The sequence below is a fragment of the Solea senegalensis genome, unplaced genomic scaffold (genome assembly GCF_019176455.1).
Source record: "Solea senegalensis isolate Sse05_10M unplaced genomic scaffold, IFAPA_SoseM_1 scf7180000013153, whole genome shotgun sequence".
Taxonomy (NCBI): Eukaryota; Metazoa; Chordata; class Actinopteri; order Pleuronectiformes; family Soleidae; genus Solea; species Solea senegalensis.
The window spans coordinates 27,337-54,762 of record NW_025320765.1 but is presented as its reverse complement, the minus strand read 5'-3'; the positions used below and the strand labels follow the sequence as shown (position 1 = coordinate 54,762).

At 39.7% G+C, this 27,426-nt stretch overlaps 1 protein-coding gene and 1 long non-coding RNA gene across 4 annotated transcripts in view; both read left to right on the top strand.

Annotated features, from left to right (window-relative positions):
- Positions 1-205: 205 nt before the first annotated feature.
- The window catches only part of LOC122760175 (calpain-5-like), a 51,271-nt gene continuing 24,050 nt past the window's right edge, over positions 206-27,426 (top strand). For all 3 annotated transcript variants that reach the window (XM_044015262.1, XM_044015261.1, XM_044015260.1), the window contains exons 1-3: positions 206-357; positions 11,135-11,308; positions 24,049-24,180. In XM_044015262.1, coding sequence (XP_043871197.1) covers positions 11,144-11,308; positions 24,049-24,180 — 297 coding nt within the window. In that variant the 5' untranslated portion in view covers positions 206-357; positions 11,135-11,143. The remainder of the gene's footprint in view (positions 358-11,134; positions 11,309-24,048; positions 24,181-27,426) is intronic.
- On the top strand, positions 24,191-27,041 carry LOC122760177. The gene is made up of 2 exons (XR_006358332.1): positions 24,191-24,570; positions 26,681-27,041. It is a non-coding gene; the product is annotated as an uncharacterized LOC122760177 (long non-coding RNA).

The following is a 27,426-nucleotide window of genomic DNA, read 5'->3' as shown; positions in this document are numbered from 1 at the left end:
CAACGTAAATCATCATACCCATGGAGAACGATAGGAATATCAGTTATAGCTCTTTTAATGAAATCTTTTTTTTGCAAAACTCGTGCACTTTATTGTAAATAAAAACCTTTATTTTGAAATCAGGAGAACGGAGCATCCTGCTTCCTCCGCCGCCTCCCGGTGTGCTCCACGGCAGCTTGACGCTGCTGAGGTGCGGTGAGGAGGAGGAGAGCGGAGCTCCGCCAGCGGACCAGGGGAGAGCGAGCGAGCGAGGTGAGGAACTCCAGCAGCCCCAGGAGAGCGAGAGCCGGACCGGCTGGACCCCCGGAGGAGGACCCGAGAGGGAACAGAGTTGCCACGGGAGAGGCCTCAGTCCAGGTAACCGCGGTGAAACCGCTCCGCATCTCTTTCTCCCGGGGAGGCAGGTGCGTTTTCAGGCGCTGCTGGAGAACCGCAAGCTTGTTCTCAGAAGATGCCAGGATCGTGTTACTATCTCACCCCTATGTGTGGCTTCTGTGTCCGGGCAGATATTTACCAAAGCACTGGGATGCGCCCGTGTGAAATTGGCTTTTAATTTGCGGATAAATAGCGGAATATATCGGGTATTTAGAGCCGCAGTTCAGGCTTGTTCACTGCTCTGCTCTGTTTTCTTATCCAGCACAAGACACGGCTGTTAATTAGATATTAAAAAATATGGTACATTTATTATTTATTTTAAAACAATCCATCTTGCTTACAAAATAATAATGATTTACAGGAAAAACACATCCACATGTGTGATGCCAGAGCTGAAAAACAAATCTACATCTCTTCAGGATGATATATTAGAATTTAGCACTAATTCCTTCGTGTGCAAAGTGAAGGGATTTCTAAGTTTTGTTGTCAGGGTCTGATGTTTGTGCCGCCTCTGTCTCTGGAGTCTGTTTTCCACTGCATGAGGAGTAATAAATTAATCATCTCACAAGTGTATTGTTCTGCAGAGCACCAAGAGGGGAATGATGTGTGCACATTAACAGCAAATGCCCGTGTGGAAAACAGCCATTTACACCATTTGGTGTGCGTTATGTTTCTGAAAGTGGGATCCAGAGACTGCTATAGCTCCTGTAGATGGGGATTCCCTGCCACTGAAATGACAGAGAACTACACTCTTAACTCGGGCTGCAACAATTAACCGATTAATCAGCTAATTTGATACTTGGTTTTCGTGTTTGTTTTAATAAATACGAGTTTCAGATTTTTCAGCTTCCTAAATGTGAATATTTTCAGTGTCTTTTTGCTCTATGCAACAAATAAATCATTTAAAGTCATAGTTTTTTCGGTTTGGGAATCAGTAATCAACATTTTCTGACATTTTATGGACCAAAAAAGATGAATAGATTATGAAAACAACTATTATCTCTACACATGCCTTACATACCATGTCTGATTTAATAATAATCTTCTCATACAGTGCTTTAAAATTAATTTGATTGTGCAATAGAGGTCTCTTGTATCTCAGTCTGACTGGATATCTGACCTCAGTTGACAAAATTAAAGCAAAAACCCCACTGTCTCACTCTAATATGTGTCCTGACGGTGTTATTGTTTATTAAAAATGTGTCTGAACCTCAAAAAAATCTTTAATAATGACATTAAATTTGTGAGTGAGTGTAGCAAAAAACAATTGTTGATATTTTGCATGTACTGTATGCTCTGGCTGATCATTGATGAAATCCAAATTTATGGAAGCTTTGTTGTAGTGTAAGTATTGGATGTCATGGCATGGGCCAAGCCCTTGTTGACTGGCAACAGGAGAAGACACTGCAGAGAGGAGATCACGATGCTGGGAGGATGGGAAGCTGGGATAGCCCTCCTCCTCCTCCCTGATGCAGGAGGAAGAGAGGGGGGGTTGATGAGGAAAGGTCTGGTGTACCCCTCCCTCTCTCTCCCTAGTATACTGGTGCATTACTGCTCCCTGTTCTCTTCTGAGTGTAATCAGCCTGTCAGTAGCAGCAGACTCAATCAGTCACTAACTCTCCTCCTTCTCCTCCTCCACCACCACCACCAGCATCACCACATACACTCTCTGATCCTCCCTGATCTCTGACCAGAACACCGCCAGAATCTGTCACTGCCTGCTGAGCCTGTTAATGGTGTGATGCAGGTTTGCGAGCAGTTGTAATCACGGCTTCCGTTGGGGCTAGAAGTGTTTCCCTCGAACACACATCATCATTATAGTCTTGTCTGGCACTCCAGGTGCTGATATTGTCATTATAGCCCATAATATTCATCCGTTTTCATGTCGAGTATTTGCTTGAATGTTTAGCTTCGCAATTCTGCAGCAAGAATCGAGTATTTGGGGAAAGAGTGGCGTCTTATACAGGTGGATTTACTTGTTTGAGATCATTCTGTAATAACGCTGAGATTAACGATTATTTTCTTGATTAATCGATAACTTGTTTGGTCCATAGAATGGCCGAAACTGTGTTTTCCAATCCTAGAAATAATGTTCTCAAATGTCTTGTTTTGTTCACAAACCAAAATTATTCAGTTTTAATAAATAACTGTCATAAGGAGCAAATAAATCAGTTCACATTTAAGAAGCTGAAAAAAATCAGACATTGAAATTAAAAACAAACACTCAAACCAATGAATCAATTACCCACATTTTCTGACATTTTGTGGACCCAATAATCGTCGGGTGAATCGATTTTGAAAATAATCGTTGCAGAATAAGATGCTGCAAAAGCATAAAACAAACAAACAATTTGTGATACATGAGAATTAAAATTGTGCTTGTACAGCAAAATTGATTCTTTAAAAACAACATGTCCTTGGTTTAAATGGGATAAGAAAGCTTCTTGGCTGACTCCTTCATGCGCTCGCTCAGTGCAGTATTGAATTTGTCAGTGACAAAACTCCGTGGCCTACAGTCGGTAGCAACAGCCTGGCAACAACAGTTAAAGTAACACACTGCCACTGAGAGTGTGCTGATTCTGCACATACTGTAACTATAACATGTTTTGATTTGTTCCCTGGCCATTTGTTTAGGCAGAAAACAGCATTGGTTTGTTGGTGCTGAAATGCGGGCGCTGTCCATGGCGCTGGTTTACTGGGTAAAAAGGTCAGGCGCTCTCCATGGTGCCTGGGCTCATGCCACAGTTGATCTTTTTCACAGTGCAGCACCTGCAGGTTGTTGCCTTGTTGTTGTTGTTGTTGTTAGGTCACTTGCCTTTATTACATAATAGGGATGGTTCAAGTTTGTTGTGGTTTATGGCCACACGTGCTGTAGTGACTCGCACAAGAGTTTGTGATTTCTCCCCCTTGTGTGTGTGGGTTTTCTCTGGGTTCTCTGGTTTCCGCCCACTGTCCAAAAATATTAAGAAGTTAAATGGACACTCTAAATTCCCCGTTGGTGTGAGTGTGAGAGTGAATGGTTTGTTTACCCTGTGATGACCAGGGTGTGACCCCGCCTTTCACCCTATGTCAGCTGGGATTGGCTACAGCAGCCCGACGACACTCGTGTGGAGAATAAAAGTGGTAGAAAATGAATGAATGAAGAGAACTGTGGCTCGACTCAACTCGGTTTGTTATCATTTTCCATTACTATAGTACCTCCTCAACGTGGGCAGAGTCATCACAGCATGGCTGTGTGAAACTGCCATGACGTCGTTTTACACACGACACAAACGCACAGACTAGTGACTTGAAAAGCAGTTGTTTTCGGTGTAACTGAATCATTAGAATCAATTGGTTAAAAATATTTGTTCACAGAATTGTTCAGTACTTCCTGACTCCAGGACTCCTGTTGAATGTTGAGATTTTAGAAATGTTCTTGCTAAATATTGGTGATTAACTAAAGGACTTTAAAGTCTTTTTAATTGATCTACATGTATAGTTAGGCATCGTTCGGTTTGATTCTCGTGATGGACGTCATGCTCATGACTCTTCCAGTGACGACACTCTCTGACCAATCAGTGGCCTGTAGTCTGTTTACGTCCTGTTTAGTATCGGCTCCGCTCGCTTGGAACCTTGCCAGAGCAGGTACTAAAAAAGTACCAGGTACTGAGTCGAGTCGTGCTGGAACTGTGTAGTGGTAAAGCGCCAATAGTCCACTATGACACTGCACAGTGCCACACAGCAGCAGCTGAACCAGATGAATGTTGACGTCTGCTGACCAGCAGTAACTCCTGTTCACTGCCCAGTGAAGCAGAGTCAATTTGCAGTCTGGACTCTGAGCTGCAACGATTACAAAATGAATCGCCAGCTATTTTAATAATCGATGAATCGGTTCGAGTTTTCAGCTTCTTAAATGTGAATATTTTCTGGTTTCTTTGCTTTATATAAACATAAAAGTCATTCAAACTGAATAATCTAAGTTTCTGGATAAAGAAGACAGAATAATAGATAAAAAAAGTTATCTTTAGTCTGGACCTGGATACTTAGTATGTGTTGTTCTATTACAGCAGAGATCGTAGGAGGAATAGTACTGGTATAAAACCCTGAATGTCACGTGACTGAGTTTGCTCACACTGCCATGTTGGCAGGAAACGCTCCTGAAAAATGAACGGTACCAGTGCCAGTTTCAAGCGTTAAGAGATCAAGCAGTATATCACAGAACTTGATAGACAGATATTTCTAAACAGCTGCAGCATTTTGACATCTTCACCTTTCTGATAAACCTTCCCTCATTCTTCTCCAGAGGACACTCACGCAACACAATAAAAAACATGTAAAATGAACAAGCTATTTAAGTTAATTAGTTGTGGAGTTTGCAATGACGCTGAGTCGGCAGTTAAGGGAAAGCTTGTGCCCCCGACTTTGTCAAATAGAAAAAGGTTTTAATAATGTCATAGTGTGTCTTAAAATACAGTAAGACTTTATATATACACACTTAAACATCAGCAATAACTGTAAAAATTGTTGAAGGTTACGCTTCCCTTAAGTTTTTGTCTTAACTGCTGATTGGGACGCTGCAAATCTGGATGCTAACCTGGGTTTTTTCTGAAAAGGGTGCACGCTACGGCTCCCTAATGGGAGACTTATAACAACTTTGCAAACTTGCAGGGAAAGGTAACAGGCAACAGGAATCTTGTTCTAAGTCCTACAGCAATTGCATAGTGGCCTGCAACGTGGATAAATAAGCAACAGCGTTTATTTGAATTCATGTTTAAGCCGTCTCTTTATCAGAATTTTGGTGATTTTGAGTCTTTATGCATTTTCCCATAGCAAACGGAAAAACTGTTTGCTGGCATGAATTTGATACTTTTACGGGAAGAGTGTATGTAGTGTAAAGTAGCGTAATGAATAGCATCCAACGCTAAATCAGCAAGACTTGGTAAGAGAGCGTACAGTGCCCTCGGCTTACTTCAGCATCATGATTAATGACAATACCTGAGTGTGTTTTATAGCAGTGATCCACCTCATGGTCTCTGGTGTTCTGGTGGAAATGTTCTCCCATTAGCCTGTCACTGACTGTTTCATCATCCTGGCTCAAAACATCTATCCACCTTCTTCACTTTTTATGAAAACAGCCGCTGAGGTGACGAGTTGTCCGACATATTGACTGGCATACAGTATATGCTGCTGCCTCTATACTGTACTCTATACCTTTGTGTCTGAACAGCGTTGTTTCCTGCCAAAATGGCGTAGTTTTGGTTCCGTGGTGTCAGCTACCGCAGCTCTATTAGGGTTGTTTCGACCTTTCTGACCTCCCTGCAAATCTTACAAGTCAGTGAGCGTGTAATACTGTTCAGTGCAGTACCAGAGGACGCGACTTACGCACATTCAGAAATGAGGAGAAAGCAAGTATTCTGAGTTATCTGTCGTTACCCAACATCACTTTAGCAGCTGATTTATAAGCTCTGCATCAGACACTGTAATATTGTGTCCACACTGTGTTCCCATCTGTTGGAAGCAGCACTTTTCCTGCGACCTGGCTCCTCTGAGTATTGAACATTGATTGAACGGCTCTCTCCCCCATCTTTTCACCTCTCTTTCTCTCTCTCTTTCCACTGCAGGACCTGTCGTGTCTGAATCATGACTCTGTTGTTTTAAGGCGGTATCATCTGTCACTCATGAATTCTTTAACATTTCACCATTTCCTCAGTCTCCTCAGCAACACATGATTTCCACCACATTTTACCACCTTTCCACACTAAGGAACTGTGTTATACCAGATCCAAAACACTGCAGAGATTAGTGTTTACCTGATATTGATACACAGGAGTGTTTTAATGTAGCACAACACCAGCTCTGAGTACCTGCATCTTTAGTTGTCTCTTGCTACTAGGGCTGCACCGAAAAATCTTTTTCATCATCCCTTTTTTTAAAAATGTCACTGTCAGACAGTTTAAAAAATTTTGATCCTTGTTTGCATCTAAACTAAAATGATTCCATCTTTATGATACGGAGCAAAGGGACCAGAAAATATTCACATTGAAAAAACTAAGAACACTGAATCTGAGTTATCGATGATCAAAATCTATACGATTCACTTGCGACTGCTGCGTCATTATCACAGTGACCAAAAAGAAGCCACTGGGGACACCAAACTTGTCTCTTGCCTCTGTTGAAATCATAAATGTATTATCATCCTTTATTAGTTTACCCATTAAGATGACTGATGAGAAAGCTTTGCTGCAGATATCCACGCTCTCAGTGCCGTTTTGTCTCACTTCCCGTCTTCAATGTCCATTAACTCAGAAAAGTCAAAGTTCAAAATGGCCACAAGTTTTTAGCCACATTAAGACCATATTGTCTGCATCTCCGGTGGTTTGTGGCGGTTTCATTCTTCCTGTGGTTGTTATAGAATTTCCACTCTGATCCATTAAATTTCACCCATCTTTTTATGTTATGTTGTAGAAGAGCTGAAGTTTTATATGATCACAGACTCGTGTCTCCCCAAACTTCTAACTTCAGTCAACCTGCTTTTTTTCTGCCATTATCGATCAATAACGACAGTGAAAACCAGACTCCTGCACCTTTTTTAAGACCTTACAGTCGAGGTGGGGATCACATTGTAACTCATGTTACAAGATGCAATACATGATCCAGCGATTCTGTAATAATCACTGTATTGCAAGACAATCGTATAGCGATACATCACGATATCTGTCTCATTGAAGAAAACAAAACGGCCGTGAAAAGTGTGGGTATTCTCTATTTATTCACAACATAGAGGACAAAGTGCTTTAAGTCTATGTATTGAACGTGGGTGGGCATCTTTTAACGTAGCTTTCTCCACCATGATCCTGCTGTAAACTCCCTCTTTTTCAGCCAGATAACTTCCACCCAGGTTTCCCTCATTCATCTGAGCAGCGCCACCACAAGGAGACATGAAGTAGTGACGCTCTGCGAGTGAAACTGTCATGTTTACTTTCGAGTGCTTTACTGTAATTTGTTAATTACAGATTTATGTTAATTGCAGAGAAAAGGGTCCATAAGAGTGTTGGACAATAATGCCAATAACAGGAGTTTGTATTGACGGAGCGTTAACTATTTTAACAACTTGATTCTGTCAGCTTCAAAGTGGGACTGCGGGATGTTAACATATTAAAGATAAAAAAGTTATTAAAAGGCTCAAGCTACGTCACAGGATATGACCGTGGTGAGGCGGAAGTTTCCCACGATCCTCAGGACTCATGAAGTAGCTGTCACTCAGCTGTACATTGTTCAATCCTCAACACAAAACACATCGAAGCACAAATTTTCAGTTCACATTTAGATGCTAGGAATTTTTAATTTCCCATAAAGCAAGGTTGATACGTAGATTTTACATCAGGTACGAAACTGTTTCCTTAAAATATAAAAGCGACAAATATTCAATATAAAAAAAAAAGATTTGCCGTCTTATGTCGCTTTCTACTGTTGGAATTTGGCCGGGTAACTTCTCAACTGACCTTCATACTTCCAGGTTATTGAAGCGACTAAATTAATGGCTACTGCCATACTGAGAAGCAATTACATTTTCTACATATGTGAAATGTGAAGTGAAGATTAATAAATAAAATAGGTTGCATGATTTACCATTTGATCTACTACTTCTTCTTGGTTCCAGGAGGCACAATCCCAAAACCTTTTGTCCTGACTATGAAACTAAACTATGGACTATTTCTCTCGCAAACCTTCCTATTGCTGCTTTAATATGACGGTGGTTATTTTGATCCCTCACTACATGCAGTACTCTTCAGGGAGGGCATCAAGCTTATTTTAGGACTTAAATGTGTTGCATAGAGCAGAAAATGACAAGCATGAATAACTCTCAGTCGCAGATGCGAGGCGTCCCAAGATGCTGCGCAATTTTTGCAACGCTGTACCCAATTTAAAAAAAAGTTATGTAAAAACAAATTAATTATCTGATTACTAAGATTCATTAGCTTGGACAGAAACGACACGACTACAAATGAAAGTGAATGTTGCTCAGTATCTGCTGGAAGTGTAACCAGGCAACTGTTTGCTAATTAGGTCAAGATATGTCAGATTTTGTTTACAGCATGTTTCACTGCACCCAAGTTAGCTCTGCTATTTAAGGCCGGAAAAACCCAAAGCACATTACACTGTTTCTGACAGAATTTTAAATTCAGAGCAGCGCTAGTTGTAAAAAGGCATCCAGCGCAGGAGCTTCTCAGGATTTGCTCTCTGCAGGTAAAGCTGTTGGCTGTCCACTGAGGCCAGATGACAGCATGGTTTTCCCCAACACAGTCACGGGCCAAGACACCGGGCCATCTGTCCAATTTGGCTTCCAACTGCGGTCTACTCACTCTCCCAGGAATTCACCTCATCACTCGCTCAAGAGTCAGCTACAGTAGCTTGTTAATTACTCTGAGTACAAGTTACTGGAAGTTTTCTTTATTTAAGAGAGATTTAACAATTTAAGCTTATGAAAACAACAAAGACTAGATATGGACATTTGTAGCAAAAATGCAATTTTAATATTCTAAACTTGAGATGCATTTAAAGACCCTGGTGAATCTCATCCCTTCTGTGGTGCAGAGTGTTGATCTTACTGAGGAGCAGCTTGATGCATTCAAGAACTCTCTTACATTTCACTACTTCTGCAAACACACATGAAGTCCACTAACTAAATTCTTGCTGCTGATGCCACCTTGTGATAAAAAATGCACCACAAATTAGTAGAGGTGGTTTTATTAGTGATAATGTGTCTCTTTTGAGACACAGAGTGTCGATTTTTTTACTTTTTTTGTGTATATTAGCATAAAAAAATCTATTGACATTTCACTCCACTAGATACCCCAAGTGCTCACTCACAAGAGTTGTTTGAGTATATCACAATATATGATTTAGATATGGTGATAATATTGTGTTTTGACATAAATATCGTAACAATATCGTATCCTGACTTAAATATTGTGAAAATATTGTATTGCGACTTAAATATCGTTATAATACCGTATTGTGACTTATTATGATAATATCTTATTGTTACCTAAATGTCGTGGTAATATTGCATCATGACTTAAATATTATCATCATGAGATATTGTGATTATATCAAATATATATTATATCATAGACCAAATTGAATTGGTGACCTACACTTTATTTACTAGTTTACTGTGAATGTGTGTAAATAGATTCGACTCAAAATATCAGATGATTAGTTGTAAAATTACTGCACTTGTGGTTGATTTTTACATTTTACAGGTGAAATACAAAGGGTTCAGTTTTTTATTTATTTCCACAGCCAGATACAAAGCCTGTTTGGATTGATTAAATTAAACAAAAATATCAGATTCCCCGTGAATCTCTGGAAAAGTTAGGTTGTGTTGCCTTCAGGTTAAAGCTGTTTGAAAGGCGCTGTCATCCTGTCTCATGTTGATGCTGTTTTCCTTTTCATTTGGCGTCTCTGTTTTCTGTTCACTTTATCTTGTGCAGACACTGGATGTCATTGAGCACCGCTGGAAAGTGAACGGGTCAACTCACCCCAATTAAAAAAATAACTTAATTGTTGATAGAGCTGCTGGATAATAATGAGGCATTAGGAGACTTAAGCTGGCTTTGGGTTTATTACTTAAACGGCTGAACTGCAGTGTGCACACAGGAGTAGATTCCCTACTTTTACAGTGTGCCATGCATAAAATGTACCATACATCAAGAGCAACTTATTTTACTTACTGATGATTAATGATTCATCAGTTGTAGCTGAAATGGGCAACTTTTTGTCTTAATCATCATAATGTTAAAATTGATTGTACAATCCAACGGTGATAGGAAAAAAACGATAAAAATACATGAATAAAAAACACCATTTAGGTTTACATTGATCCAGTATAAGGTCACATTACGACTCACTTTATGACTCATTTAATGGTACAAGCAATTTGTGTTATTCTGTATTTTCACTTATTGATATACAAGCAAGATATGTTAAAATGGCCTCACCACAAAACTGTTATTTTTCATAATAAATAAGTACAAATCCCAGCTCAAGCATAAATATAAAAAGTTTGTATTACAGCCTTTCAGATTGTGAGGATTTACTGCTTTTATTTTTATGTCTGATGAAAACACCCAACTCTGGGATTGCGACAACACCTGTGAGTCACAACATAAATCTGTGAGAAAAAGCTCTATATCCCATATGTATGTATCACAGTACAAGCTTGACATCAATAGTTCAAGGTGATGAAGAGAAGCATTAGCCGTGGTTGTGGTTTATAGGGTGTCACCTATAAATCCAACCTTTCAGTATTGATTAGCCCTTCATCAATAGCTCCATCTTCTTTGCCTCCGCCTGCCCCATCCCTCTGAAGTCATCGCTGATTGTGAGCTGACCAATGTGTACACAGATCCTTCAGAGCATGGCAGTGATAATTAGACCCAGGAGGATATCAGTAAATTGACAGATTGATCATTTTGACTCTGTGAATCCAGGCGATGCTCAAGGCAGCAGGACACATTGACTTTTCATTTCCACTGAGAGCTTTCACTGTTAAGGTATTAAAGTCTGCTGGATTTGGCTGTCACTCAGCGGCGTAAGTGGAGTTCCTGAGGTGCAGGAGGTGAAATTGGGTGTAAAGATACATTCAGTGATAAATGTTTTGGGGTTTTTTTGTGATGAAAAACTGTTAATTTAAAGTTTATCTGTGCCTGTGGAGGATTTTCCCAGCTCAGGTCTTGACTGGTTGTCCCTCTTCCCTGGTTGTGTTGTTCAGGGCTGCAGGATGTTCACGTCAGTGAAGGCCTTCGAGGGGCAGCAGTACTCCACCCTGAAGAGGCAGTGCTTGCAGAGTGGCCTCCTCTTTGAGGACCCCCGTTTCCCCGCTACTGACGACTCGCTGTTCTACCAGGGCAACAGGATTGGACGCGTGGTGTGGAAGAGACCTCGGGTAAGTGACGAGAAAAGTTAAAGAACTGTTACAGCTGATTAAAACTATCCACCGCCGTGTTTATGAGGCAGGGAAAAGCATTACTGCTTGACCCAAACCTACGCAACAGACTTAAAAATATGTTTCAACTTCAAGCATGATTGTATCACAGGACAATCCACCTCCGAAAGTAAACAAACAACAACAAACGTGTGTGCATGCAAACAAGTGAGAGTTATGCAGGGTTTGCATGGTGATGAGTTGTGAAGATTAGCAGCTAATGAGATGCATTCAATGCCCCTGGTAAGTTTCGTTGCATTCAGCAGATCCAAGGGTGTATTCAAGCAACCTCATTCATTTTATCTCAAATGGTTGCTGCTGCCACCTTGTGTTATTAGGGTCAGGTTAGGGTTATTGATTGACAGGTGATTATTTTCTCTATTTTCTAAGTATTCAAGTAGATATTTGGGTCCATTAAATTAAAAATGTTGATTGGTGTGTCTCAAACCTTGAAATTAGGTATGTATGAATTCTTGTTTTGTCCACAAACCAAAATGAATCAGTTGTTTTTTATGACGCAAAGAAACTTCACCTAATTTGTAAAAACACTCGAACCGAGTGATAGTGAATTTGACCCCTGTATACTATAAATTTACGATTATATTTATCTTTTAATTCCTTGGTTATGATTTATCAAACTCTTTATAAAATAGCTGTCATATTTAACCTGAATGAAATTCAGCCAGAGTGGCTCCACAGCTTATGTAATGGCCATGTTTTTCTTTGTGTTTAACAAAAATATCTCAGCAGCTTTTTGTCATTGTCATAAAATGTTGTGGAGAACATTCCTTGTCTTCAGGTGATGTGTTGCAGTGAAGCTGTTAAACACTTGTACACATTCATGTTCCCCTGAGAAGTTTTATCCGTTTGATGACTCCATCGCTTCTCTTCTAAAACCACTCGTCAGGGGAAAATTTCATGCCCACATATATATACCTGCAAAAACTATTGACATTTCCATCAGCCTCAGCCGTGTTTTGTTTTGCAATCGCTCTGAAAGAGCACTTATCAAAACCAGACAATACAAAGTGCCTCACACTTTAAAACAAAGCAGACATCCATCCATCTACTTCCTACCGCTTTATCCTCCACATGAGGGTCATAGAGGGCCGGGGCTGGAGCTAACATGGGGCGCAGGACGGGGAACAGGGTGTCAGTCCATTACAGGGCAAACAGCGATCACTCTTGAGGCCTTTGCACACCAGGCGAATTATTCTCCCATTTGAAATATTTTTCAGCATTCACATTTTTTCGGATTGTGGTCTATTTTCCCAAGCTCCCTTTCAGACGAATTCACAGCGAAGAACGAGTGTTGTTGTCATCAGACAAGGGACCGATGACGAGTGTTGTCATCGTTCAGCTCCAGTGGGACGGTGCGTGCAAATCAAGCTTCAAAATTTGTTTTAACCGACATTCGTTTGGAGCTGCTGTCTCCGCCACAGCTGCAGCAGCCGAGTGAGCGTGTGGGTCTGTTTTTCTGTGTGTGTGTCCAGAGCACGACACAGAGCAGGACACACACACACAAAAACAGACCCACACGCTCACTCGGCTGCTGCTGTTGTGGCGGAGACACAAAGACAGACCGTGATGTGTCAGCCTGTTATTTGGACTGTGGGAGGAAACCGGAGAACCCAGGGAGAACCTACACACTCACAGGGAGAACTAACCGGTGGCTTTCTTACTGTGAGGCAACAATGCACCCCCGTGTCCAGAAAGTAGACATAATGCTTAAAAGTGAGGTCAAACATTATCAGACCAGACTCAGTCCTTTAGCATCTTCAATGTCTCTTTCACTGAGGGAGAGGCTTTCGCCTGGCCGTCTGCCATCAAACCCAGATCAGTTGAGTAATGCAATAATGGTTGTCCTTCTGGACGTTTCTCCTGCATATGATCTCTGGAGCTCAGCCAGAGTGACTGTCAGGTGCATGGTCCCTTGATCACTATGTCCAGGAAGTGGTGTTGTGGCTCCACACTTGTTACCTTAAGAGGTATGGAAGCCTCTTTGCTTCCTAGGAACCTTCACTGCAGTACGATTGACTTTGATATCGGTATAGGTAGATACTAAAGGTTGTGATATTGGTATTATATTAGTATTCTGTCAGCAAGTATGCTGCATCCTAAGCCAGGTCAAAGATGATTTTCTGTTACAACGTTTTTCTGTTTCTGTGGAGTGTGTGTATTGATCCATCCCTATTGAAAATCAACATTTCAGAGAGGAATGGGTGACATTGTGGTATTTGTGTAACACTTGCTTGTTACATAGATAATTATCAATGCAGTGTGGACTTCCTGGCAGACTGTATTGAGGCACAAATTGTCAAGTGAGTTCATAGGTCATTGTAGGCAGTGGAGGATTTTGCGGAAGGTAATTTTGAATAATCGTACATACAGCTTCTTTTAAATATGTTTAATGGCTATTTTACTGGTGGAGATTACAGATGTTATTGAAGGACGAGCTGAAAAAGACAAAGATTGTTTAAACTGACCTTGACATCCCCTCAGACCCTATCAATTCAAATCATTTTATGCAACTGGGCAGAAAGGCTGAGCAGCTATTGTTTACTTTCAATGCCAAAGAACCCCTGCAGGATAAGCGTTTGATTATCTACAGTATGACTAATCATTTATAATTCACCAGATTGCGTTATGTCACTTCTCATTAATCGTGGTTACACCCCATTCCTCAGTGTTCTTTGTGTGTGTGTGTCTACTGTACGCTTGGTTCCTTGGCGTGCGGCGTCAGCCGCAGGACCTCAGGATTTTGAGAGCTGACTCTCTTGCTGCTGTTATCCCCCCACTCTCTCTTGCTCTCTCACACACACACACACGCACACACACACAGCAGGCTGTGGTTCTGGATGGAGTAACCTCCTTCTGCCCGTTTGTCGCCGCAGTGACAGGCGACGTGCATTGCCATGGAAACTGGGTCACACAGATTATATGGTCTGGCCTGTGCTGATGTCAGTCATGCAAACTGAAAACTGGGAGAAGTCAAGGGGAGGAAGAAGCAGGAGGAGCAGCCTTTTTCGTTATGTCAGGACACCATTTGTGTCTTTGCAGACAGCAGTTCATGTTGGGAGTTTAGAAACCCCAAGAAAAGCACATTTAAAGATTTTTATTCAAATATGCATATGAGGAAGTTGTTATTAGTGATTTGGCCTTGGATTGTAAAAGCAAACAAACGACATAAATTGAATTTTTGTGCATCATTTTTTTGCCTTTGTGAAACTCACTTATCATATAGCCCAAGCTGTTATGAGACGTGTTTCATGAAATAAAAATGATGGCTATTACAAATTAAATATTTCTTTTATTAATTCACTAAAACAAATTTTTTCACCCCAAAGCGCTTTTATTAGTTAGTTTCATGTATTTAATATTTAGTTAATACATAATTTTTATTGAAAATACAGTTTATTATTGCACTGCAGTGCTGACACAAAGTGTAGATTGGAGAGACAGTTTGCTGAAGTTAATTTAATTTATTTTTTGTGTTGTTTTATATCCTTTTAACAGTTGTACTTTATCACATGGAGAGAGAAAAAATATATGATATAATTTATTCTCCATCGGCTCCCCTGATTTCTAAAAATCAGCCACCATAGAAAAACCCATATTGATTGTTCTCATGAAACAAAAAATATTACTCACCTTCTTTATATGGACCATGACAGTTGTCGTAAAAGTGAAAAGGTTCATAATGTGAAACCATGCACGGGTATCGTCCTCACTTTTTTGCAGCTCTATTCATAATTTAAATAAAACAAGAGATAAAGCAAATACTCCAAAAACTAGGAGGAGTAAACTACAAATTACAGAAAAATAGACAAAACGTTGCAAAGCTGTGACTGACCAACTTGCCTTGAAAGTTGTCACTTCATTACCAGACCCTTTAGCGCCAAATGTTTCACCATAGAGACACAGAGATGGATATTCTGGTGTGACTTGGCCTTTTGATTACAAACGCTGAAATGAACAAACCCAGGAAAAAAGATCAAAACACAAAGCAAAGAGACGGCCGATAATTGACTTTGAGCAATTTAGTTTTCACTGGAAACCCTCAACACACACTGAAGTGTGTGATTGTTGTTTGTTCATTGGTAAAGCAACATTTTTTGGGGGGTTTGGGGGGGCTTTATTATGAAGTTGTCAAAGAGCTTCAGGGCAGAGCAAGTTTGTGTTCCAAACAATCAAAATGTAATCATGTTCTTGACCAAAGCTACTTTCAAAACATCACCCTCGCATACAAACAGTCATTCCAACACCAATTTTAGTGCTTCAATGCGGTTACATAACTTCGATAAAAGCATTACATTTGAAAAAATATGCCTTATTTCTCTTTCAACCATACGAAAAGTCTAGTTTTTTCCTCCAATAGCCTTGACTTCTTAGCAATGCAGGTCTTTACATTAGACATAATGTATCTGTATTTCTGATTTATGCAAGTATGTTTATGTAGAAAAGGCTGCAATTTTATTTTACATAAAGTAATCACGTCCCCTGTGTTTACCTGTGCTCTTCATAGATTTTGCATAATTTATGTTTTCTCTAGCTGTAATCCACCTATCAAACAACAAAAGCTGAATACTTCCCTGCTCAATTGATTCATATTGAAAGCCTTTGATGTATTGAATTCTTTCTGGGAAGCTTTTAAAGATAAAGTCAGACTTTCAGAGTAATGATGATGGCTGCAACTCCTGACCCCACTCTCTCTGAGACCACAAAAGCTCTGATGGCTGCATGTGGTCCTGAAGGACTTCAGTGATTAATGGGTTTCTTGGTATTTAGTGCTACATCATACATCATAAGAGAGGATCTATGTTAAACCTACAAATAAGGATTTATCCCTACACACAATTTAAATTTCCACATGCAGTTCTTTCCAGCACAAAATAAATTCTGGAGAGTGTGTTCCTTTCTAAAAGCCTGCCAGAAAGGTCTGATATGTAGGAGCAAGAGGAAAATTACTGTTAAGTCATCAAAATTGCTTCCAGCTCTTCTGATTCTCCATTGTGATCAGTAAACAATATTTCCAATTTCAATCGAACAAGAAATCGCCATTTACTATCGGACTAGATTTGACCAGGAATGAATTAGTTCCGAGCTAATCAGATTCTCAGTATTATATTGCTGTTTTATTCATACTGAAAACCAGAATTGATCATTTTTTTATGATATGAATTGTTCATATAGCCCCACAAGTCCACAAGTATATGGAAAATCAGTTTCAAAAGAGGACCCGTTTCACTGCTGCACCACCCAAATGCATGCTAAACTAAAGATGTAACTGTGACAGTAGTAACTGGACTCCTGGATGTTTCCATAATTGAGATGGTAGAACAGGACGACACAGATTTTGTACCAAAACATTTGGGAGTTTGAAAAGTTTGACAAAGTTTGACAGTACACAAACAATGTGTAATGTAAATGTTCATTTATATAATTAAAAATACCATTTTATTTCCCACGAAACCTTTAAAAGTTGGAAAAACATTGTGATATAAATGTTTGGTCATACCGCTCAGCACTGCAGTATTGGTTTAATATTGGCAAATCAGTGAATTGGATATCAGAAAAAGAAAATGAGGTATTATTTGTTCAACCTTAAATATACCGAAACGCTTCACAACATGTTGTGAAATGTTTTGTGTGAAGCCTTCACATGTCTGACACTCAAGGTGGTAACTGTATCAGCATAAATGTGACACAACTTAGTTGTTTTGTGTTAAATCTATTTTAAAAACGAGACTATTTTATACTAATATTGGTGTTTCTAGACATTCAAGTATTGTATTGTCCATGAAAAAGAGGTATTTAGTCATCCCTAGAATAAGCATAGCTTTATTTTATCTAAACCAGAGCAAACTGTGACAAACCACTTGTCAATTAGATGAAGTTGTACGGTAATATACCCTCGGGTTGTGTTGAAACCTATAGTAATTTTGCTGTAGTGTGAGTACAGGCAGCCATTTTATACTGAATTATGCATCAACTTTAATAGACTCATTTATATGAAACAGATCTGGAACAACAGCTTTATTAATTAATTCAGAGCCGTAACACTTGGTGAAGGTCCATTTTTACCTGCTTCACTAATTAATAATGCTGCTTCAGGATTAAAACAGATCATTTATCTTCACATTTTCAGCCAGAGAAGCTCAATCTTCCAGGTTTGATATCAGTATCGCACATATGCTGTCGGTCAGACAAGCTGCTGGATGTGGTTGTGTATCAATGTCAGGTTGAAGGTTCACACAGCCTTCACCTCCTCAACCTCTCCCTCCTCCCCCACCTCCCCCACCTCCCACCCTGAGCCTCATGTGCTCGCCGTTATCCTTACTCAGTTGCGTTTCTGCGATTTATAGCTGCAGTGATGTCCCAGTGGCAGAGCGTGCAAGCATAAAGAGCAAGCTCTAGTAAAATGTGTCTCCTCACCGTCGCACAGTGTCTCAGACTGTCTGCCTTTCTCCTCTCCTCTCCTCCCTTCCCTCCCCGATTCGCGCTTATTTCTTTAGGTTAAGGTAATGCCACAAAATCTAGGCTACAGGTGGTACATTTTCACTCAGCCATTTCTCCTGTTCTTAAGCAATTTAAATTCCAGTGCCAAACCTGGATGTAAAAAAAAATGGTAGAAAGGTCAGTGCTAAATTGCGTGTTACATTTTCTTCCTCCAAAACAACATTTACAGGAAAATAAACTCCCAAACACTGGGTTGTGACCCACACATAGGTCGCGGGAGATATTATATGGGTCCTCAAACAAATTAGCATAATTTTTTCCAACTTTTTAGTTGAAATTCATGCGTGTATGTTTTGAATAACATGAGTAAAATAAAGTTGTAATTCATTTACCAAACATCTCTTGGAAATTGCCTATCAACCCAGCTAGGGCAACAGGTTCTATCTGCACTTCAACCTCTTCTGCTCATTACATTATCAACTTAGTCGATGTATGCCCTCCTCTGGTATTAATTATACTGCAAGAGGGGTTCGAAGAAATGACATACCAGCAAAAATTAAACCGATATTATTGTTTTTAAATGGTTAAAATTATGGCAATCAAACTGCAAAGGGTTAATAATCAACTTCCCAATACTAGACACTTGGCTAAAATATGCCATTTAAAAAAAAAGAAAGTAATAAAATTGTACATTAAATCTGAATTTATGGAAATCATCTTGTTTGGGAGCCACCAAGCCAGAGGAATGGCATCTGGTGTAAAACCTTTGCCAAATCAGATATGCAGACTACTGAAAATATTGCTGATAGGGCAAGATGGAGGCAGATGATCCACTGTGGCATCCCCTAAAGGGAGAAGCCAAAAGAAGAGCTTGTGTGGGAGCCATTGCTTTAAAGCAAAGGAGCTGACCATTTCTCTATGGGTTGTAACTTGTGCCAAGTAATGAGAAGAAAATTGTGTTAAAAACTAGTTTAACAATGGTTTGTTTGTGTTGGAGGGAAAAAGATTGATCACTTTTGTGGGCTCTTAAAGTTCCACACAATGAAGAAACACATTGAATCATGTTGAAAAGAAAACTTCACTTCCCAACATTCACTCTACAAGGACCTTTAGCTGTAAACGACTGGATTCCACTTCTCATGTTTTATTACTTTCCTCTGGCTGATGCTGTGTGTTTGTATGTGTGGCTGATGGTTTCTCTCCCGCTGATGGATGGTGCTGAGAAGGACCATAATGCAATAGTTGAAAAGGTTCTCAGTCTCAGGGTAAATGATTAGGCCGTGCTCAGCCACAATATTCACATTACTTCAGTGTCTGCAGGGCCCCGACAGAGATCGATACTCTATTACTCTTCTAGCCGAGCCAATCCCTGGACGGCAGGCCACCACTGGGAGCCTTCGCTGCTGCTCAGACACTCACAATCAATGCTGTTGTGGAAAGAGGGGAAAAAGAAAAAAAAACCTGATTAGAGATCTTAACTCTGGTACGGGTCAAACATAGTCTCCAAGATACAGCTTCCAAGCATTTCTGCTTCATACACTGGCACAGACTTCCACTCTCAGACACACCTTACAGGGAGGGAGTTCTCCAGTGCTGGTCTGTGTAAGGTGAGAGGGGCTGTTGCTGGAGTCTGCAGGTCTCCAGGGAGCTCTGCACTCATTGCAGTGGCCCCTGCTTCTGATTAAAAGTTTGCTTTTGCAGCTATCAGCTTTGTAGCGTCAGCAAATCACTGGCCTTGGCTGTGTCCTGTGTGTGTGTGTGTGTGTGTGTGTGTGTGTGTGTGTGTGCATGTTTTTGTACATTGTTTCCATGTGCGATGACCTGCGTTGAAGTACATACATGTGACATTGCAGGCGAGCACACGCTCAAGCTATTGATTTAAGGAGAACGACAAGTTTGAGCCTGTTCCAGCTCACACTGCAGGATTCACCAGCTCATTCAGAGAGCTAGAGGTGCGTTTCATTTACTGGTACAGAACTGGGAATGACGCCACCTCTGAGTTCACCATATGTGAGGTTGGGCAAAAAAAAGGCAAGTTCACCAGGCAAGAACAACCTTCTTCACCAGTGTTTCCCAAACATACCACTTTTTAACCCTTCTGTTACCATCGCGTCGTCTCCAACAGGATTTGGCATGCACACTTCTCATTAGCGTAATTACTAGACCGTTTGTGATATCTAGAAAATTCAAAAACATGGACTGGCGATCTGTCCATGGTGTGACCCCGCCTTTTCGCTCTATGTCAGCTGTGATTGGCACATGGCACTCATGTGCAGGATAAAGCGGTGGAAGATGGATGGATGGATACCGGAAAGCAGAGAAATAGAGCTTTGAGCCCATTTACTTGTCATTACGGTAACCCCTCAGGACTCAATCACAGACAAAATTCACCAGTGCATCACACGTTTGTGACGTCAGCATCTCAGTACTGTAATTCCTAAATGGTTGAATAACTGCCAGATATCGAAAGTGAAAGTGATCTTTAAAAAAAGGAGCAGAAGCACTCACTCATTGAACATTTTTTGACAATTCTTAAAATCAAAATAAATCCAGACAGCCTGAAAATCATGACTGTCACACTATCGTGACCAAAAATCACAATATGAATCAATGTAGCGACTAACTTATTTCCATATATGTAACACCTGATTTTTGAATTTATAAATTGATAAAATAATTTCCAAACTTGATTGAAACTTAATTTTATGCTTGTTATTTAAAGCATATACTCATATCTTAAATCTTAAATGAAAGTTTGGGGGAATTGGGACCCCAAAAAAAATCTCCCATTATCTATCCGTCGATCCCGATCCAGACTTTGGGAATCATTGCAGATACGGGAGCTGATATTAGGTATTTTGGCGATTATTGGTATCAGTGTTCTATTTTAACTTCTTGGATGAGAAAATGTGGATATCATGACAAAAACAATGCTATTTTGCTTCATTTCTGTATTTCCTTTACATGAACAAACGCTCACTCATGCTTTCCTTCTCTCTTCTTCTTTTACTTTTCTAACCCTAGTTGAGAGCTGCAAGTGTGTAAAGTTAAAGAGCTGTTAAGTGGCACTGGGGTTTCCGCTGGCGGAGTAATGGCCGAGGTGCCCATCGACCCGCTGGTCCCATAAAGCAGAGAGCAGACAGACGGTTAACACCCAGACCAGCAGACACTGGAACTCTGCAGCTCTTTGTGTTTCATAGAGAGCTGGTGTTAAAAATCTGATATGAGCCGCTCACTAAAATGATAGCGATGATGCAGTTCGTTCTTATACCAATAATTTTCAGACATAACATTAAATATTGTAGTAGCTAAACGTTGTAGCTATGTACAGTACCGGATAAAATGTATCCGGTACTGTACAGAGCTACAACGTTTCAGCAGATGCAAAACCAGAAGATTACACAAAGATTACACTGAGATTATGCTTTTGTTGCATTTTCTTTTAGGTTAAGTGTAGGTACAGTTTTAGCAGGTTAGTGTTTTCCTGTAGAACTGCTCCACATTAAAATCCTCCATCAATTTTTGCCACTTATTTTTTTATAACCATATCCTGTGGCTGATGAGCAACAAGAAATTTAATATCAACTATGTTTTTTTTTTGTCTCATGGTGACCAGTTACAGTCTTTAAAAGAAACTCTACCTTCTGCCGACTATGAGCAGATGCCAAATAGCCAATAAAATCGCTGCAGCGTCACGAGCCAAGTGCAGTTTAAACACAGTTTTAAAGCTACTTTTAAATCTGCCCGTGACCTTGGATTGTTGTATTTTATGAAGCAGATGTGCAGAAAACCCACTTTACAAAGTTATTATTTTATTAATTTGAAATGAAATATGAAAATTGGGTCACGCCACAGTTGTGTTTAATAATTAACACAAGCGGTCTGATTTTTTAATAATTTTGCTTTGTGGACAAAAAAAAACCCATTAGAAATCATGATTATGTCGTAGGTTTGGGAAACACCTTTTATGGATGAAACAACTAACCAATTAATCGAGGAAATGATTTGTTATTTTGACAGTTAAAAATTATTTGAAAATGATTATTATTTTGACTAAACTGGCACTTGCGATATGATTCGAAATATGACAGGGAAAAATTATTTTTACACAATTATTCTAACTTTCATTTGAATTACACATTTAAAAATGATTACTGTCAGATAACTGTGAGAATCAAAGATGTTTTCCTCAGTCTGTAGAATATGATTTGTATGAATCAGGATATTTCATCCAAAATGGTAATTTTGTACACATTTTGTAGCAGTTTGCTTGTTGGAAAAGGTTGGATCGGTTACTGTGACTATTTGTAATATTATATTAAAAATGAATTAATTATAACATTTATAAAAACATATCTTTCTACGCCAATTCTTACCGTATTTATGGAGCAAGGTGGCAGCAAGAATTTAGTTAGTGTGTGTTAGCAGAAGTGATGAAGCTCACAGGATTTCTTGAATGCAACTGGAAGCTGCTTCTCTTAAGCTCAACACGCTGTAGATACCACAAAAGTTTAGAATATTTGAATATTCAATCAATAATAAGATATTTTGCCACTTTTGATGTGTTTCAGATGTTGTTTATTATGTAAAATCATACATTTTAACAGACTCTTTAACAGAGGAAAATAATCTGTGAGAAAAAAAGTCCTCATTCATATTCAGATGTGTGTTTTGTTCAGCTTCTCTATAAATCAGATGGAGGTGCAGTTTCTGTGACCTCCATCCCTAAGACTGTAAATCTATTGGTACATGAATGTGAACACAGAGGATGTTTCTTTCAGACTCTCCCTCTTGTCCTTTCTCTCCCCTCTCTCCTTTGTCGCCAATTTTTCCTTTCACCCCAACCGGTCAAGGCAGATGCCGCACATCTTTGAGTGTAGTTCTGTCAGTTTCTTCTCTCCACTGTTGCCAAGTGCTTGCTCATAGTGTGAATTATTGGGTTTCTCTGCTCTCTATAATATTGTACAGTGCCTTGAGATAATGTAAGTTGTGATTTGGCACAAATAAATTGAATTGAATTGTTTGGGGTTGTTGTTGCTGTGCTGCAGAATGTAGGACTGATAAGAGGCCTCCGTGATGGGGTTGCATGGTAGATAATAACCTAACCATTTAAAGTTATTATATATTTCTTTTCTTTTTGTTTTATTTTGAAAAACTCAATTCATCCCCTTCTTTTTTGACAGATTTTTGCTGAAGCGTGAGGCCATTGTGTTTCGACAAAAGAGCAAAGCACAGTGTGTCTCTCTTAGTAATTGGCTAGTTTCAAGCCCGCAGGCTGTAGTAATCATCCCACACATTATCACAGGAACGGCAGGAGGTCTGATTTTATGTATGTGCGTGTGTGTGATGTGCAGTGGCTGATGGAAAGGTGTTTGTGTCATGTGCACAGGAGGAGAGAAAGAAGACGGACGTTATTTGCTGTACGCTGCAGCAGAAAATGAAACCTCGACTCAGCAACATATAAAAATAAAAAAAGAATCTGATTTCACAAATGCACGCAGCCGTCCCACACTCAGGTTAAAGATTGTGAAGATGATACGTGTGTTCTAGTGATTCTGGACTTTTTGATTGTACACACAGTTTGTTAAACGGATAGTTCAAGGCATGCTGATATTTTTATGGATAACGTGACTGCCATCAGGGGCAGAATAGAAAGGAAATCTGATTTAAGCCACTCATTAAAAGGCTCAGCTGATAAAGTACATGCTTGCTTATGTCTATGATGTCCGCTGCTTTTTTTCCTGCCATTAGACGACTTTTTCCGGCCGGAACCTTAAGTTTATTAACTGATTACTCTACCGCACCAAAGTCCATTAAGGAAATCAGCAATTTTTGCATCAAGGCACACAGGAGTTATTAATGCACTTCTGCCTCCATCAGTAACGTCCACTATGTTGTCTTGTGACTTCATTGTTTGAAATCCTTTTGTTCAGATTTACCTCTGTGGCACAAACTTATCACACAGAACAGCAGTAGACCAGAAGCTCCCATGTCCATGTGAGCTAAAAACACACATTTTCTCAATGGAGTTTGGTGTGAGTGGTTTGTATTCTTCAGTTTCCAGCTGGGAAAAAAAGCTGTCCTAACACCAATATAAAGTGAAGCCAGTGTGTCGATATGGCACACAACCACACTTCTAAAACCTGTACTAACCCTTGAATCACAATCCTATTACAGGCTTTGTTTACCCACGAAATAATTAAATCAGATGTTCATCCTTTCCTGTTGTTGTCTGACTGAAGGAGCTGTGTGAGGACCCTCACCTATTTGTCGATGGCATCAGTGCGCACGATTTGCACCAGGGACAGCTAGGTAACTGCTGGTTCGTGGCGGCGTGTTCCAGTTTGGCCTCCAGAGAGTCACTGTGGCAAAAAGTAAGTGTGTGTCTGTACATGTGTGTCGTCTGTTTCTTTTTCTGTGTCATCTTTGAACAACTATGGGTTTCCTCATGTGCACTGTGGCTGTACAATCTGTTTTCCATTAGAAATCCCTAAATAACATTTCAGATATTATGTGATGTGGTTTGGAAATGCTTTTTGAAACTTTTTTTTAACACTGAAATTTAACTTTTGCATCACTACTGGTACCAGAAATGGAAGTCTTTATTAAAAAGCCCGTTGTTTCTCAGGATGTTTTGTTGACATGGTATTTGACTTGCAGCTTGACAGAGGAAACAAAGTGATTACAGAAGTTTAATGGGATTTGACACAAGATCCCTCGGCCTGTTTTTGCAAAACGCTGGATTATAATCGACGACTCAAAAGGTGTGTGAACATCTGCTCCTGCTTATGTGGCATCATCATCCAATTAATTTACTCTGTGTCTTTATGTGCACATAGTTGCACATTTTTATAACATATCTTTGCTATAAACTTATAAACTTCTTGCTGAAATGTAACCACAGTTAACTATTTACAAAATACAACCATCGTGGTTAATTTTGAGTTGTTGTGCGTTGCGTTCACTGTCTTGACATAAATAGTAAACCCCAGTTCCAAACAACACTAGCTCAATCACGTATCAGTTTCCCCTTATTATCTATTATTTATTTATTAAATGTTTTCACCACATTTCACTCAAAGAACTTGAAATTCAACCCCAGCCCTATGTTCATTTCTTGGGTTAGATATTCATGTTCTAGTGCAGTATTTACCTCCATCTTCCAGAACTGAGTGCATCTTACCTTGATGTTTTAATATGTGCGGCACACTACTTGTTTGTTGCTCCACATCTCCTTCAAGGATCGCTTCTTATGTGAAACGGACAAAAAAATTAAAGAGAAGCTGTGTCACCGACACAGCTCATCCCCACTCCTCATCTTCCTTGTGCTTCTCATGCACACGGCATGTTTCGAGCCTCCTGAGACCTTTGTTGCAAAGCATTGGAGAGATACAGGATGCAGCTGCATTTTTTATCCCCTAAACCAACCTCTTAAGACTTGAATCAGTCAAACAATTAAGTCATTTGGTCCATAAAGATGTCAGGAAAAATTCAGAATGCCAATGTCAACCCAAAGGTTGTACATTGTTTTCCCCTTACATTCTCTCAACAGTGTGCCAACGCTACTAGACACCTAGATAATTAATATCTAGGTGTCCTCATGGACACCCGCACCACTGCTGAAAAAAAGTAAGGTAAAAAAAAACTGCAGTCGCTGCCAAAGAGAAGATAAGAAGCCAAAAAATATGAACAAAGAAGCTGGAGTACTACTTTTATTCTTTTAAAACTTAAACTGATTAATTTATTCTCAAAATACCATAGTTTACTGTTAAAAACTGTTGTGAAAAGCTTTAGCTATTGCCAAATAAGGCTTTTTCCTTTAGTTACTAATATATTTTATTTCTTTAGTGTCTTCCATTGTTGTTATACAGTAACACACTGCTAAGAGGCAGCCAGTTTACGTTGAATACTCCTGAGATTGTCCTCAACATACATGCGTGTCGGATGTTCAAATATCACAGGATTAATTCAATCTGTAGCAGTCGCAGGTGTCACATGATGGAGAACTGCAGCTTTAACTATAAAGGTCTGAAACTCTGACTGCATAAAACTTAATGGACCAGAGGGTGGTTTGAGGCAAATAGCCCCGTCCACATTTGTGCAGTTCATTAATAAAATAAAAACCGCATTAGAAATCTGTTATGTTTTGAGAAATGTTTAAAGAACGCTGATGAATATGGCACGCTGTCACAGTTAATGGGAAAGGCTGAATATTAATGTTGTTACTCACGCTGGCTAATTAGCCGGAAAATTTCAACAATTTTTTTTAAACATTTTATTATTAGTATTTATTAATTTATTTGCTGTTTGCCTTTTGTAAAACTGAATTTTGAAACAGAGTTGTTCATGTGTTCATCCTCCATTAGCCTCCAGCTTCACTTCCTATGAAAGCAGAACAAGTACTTGTCAAAGTCTCACAGGGACCGATACTTATCCCCGGTGAATCACTGAGTGCCGGTGCTTCAAAACATAATTATTGTGTATTTTGTACACGTTAATTACCCGCAACAGAATCTGAGTGCTTTTCATTTCACTCCAAAACTGTTGAATCAAATTTTTGCGCGCATCGTTTCACACAAACCCGGGCCTTGGTCAGAAAAGGTGACAAGCAAGCACCGAGCTAAAGGACACGTAACAACGAGGGCACTCAATAAAGATTTATATTCATGCATTCAAGGCTGGAGGCAAAATCAATTTAATTGACACACCTGGGAATTGCAGTGGTGGACATTTTTTTTCAAAGAAAGAGGTTCAGTCTCTCTGGATTTGATCGCTCAGGTGGCAAGTTAGTTACATGCTTTTTACCGTCAAGGGACTTCTCGGTTATTTTCTTTTCTCACGCTTTTCATCTGACAAGTGTCCACTCATTTACAGTCACTGTTACTGTTTTGTCCCCCGTGGTGAGGAAGAGGAGGAGGAGGAGGAGGAGGAGGCTGCGAAATGGAATCCACATGCCAGCGAGGTTCTGTTGTTTGTCAGGGTCACCGTGTATGACAGAGACAGATGAGGCAGGAGGAACCTGTTCCACCGTCCACTGGGGAATCACTCACTCACATATAAACAAATACACACTGTCTCTAGCCGTTATCTCGCATGGGACTCATTTCTGCCAAACCCATCAGGGCTGAATGTTTGTGAGACAGGAGACTAGAGGGAGGACAACGGTTTAGCTGAAGACACAAGCCCAAAGAATGAACTGTGCTTGAAGTTTTCTTAATAAACTACTGATCATTTATTTTAGTTTGTTTTAGTTATTTGTACACACAAATCACAAATAAACTAGCACAAATCAGGCAAATTATAACAAGTAACAAAGAAATTAAAAGTACAGTGATGAAAAATTAAGTGTAAAAAGTTGTACAGTTGAAATAGGAGAAAGCTTTTTTACCAACTATAAAATCTTTATTTATGATCTATAATCTTATTTTTATGACAACACTAACTTTCTTAGCACACAAGAAAAGTGTGGCTTCTCCCTCTAGGAGTCGCCGCAGTGGATGATCCGTGTATTTGATTTGACAGGATGCTCTTCCTGACGCAACCCTCCCGTGTATCTGAGGACGAGGAGTACTGGATGTGGTCCCCCTGTAGCTGAGCTCAATGTAGCGTATCCAATTAAC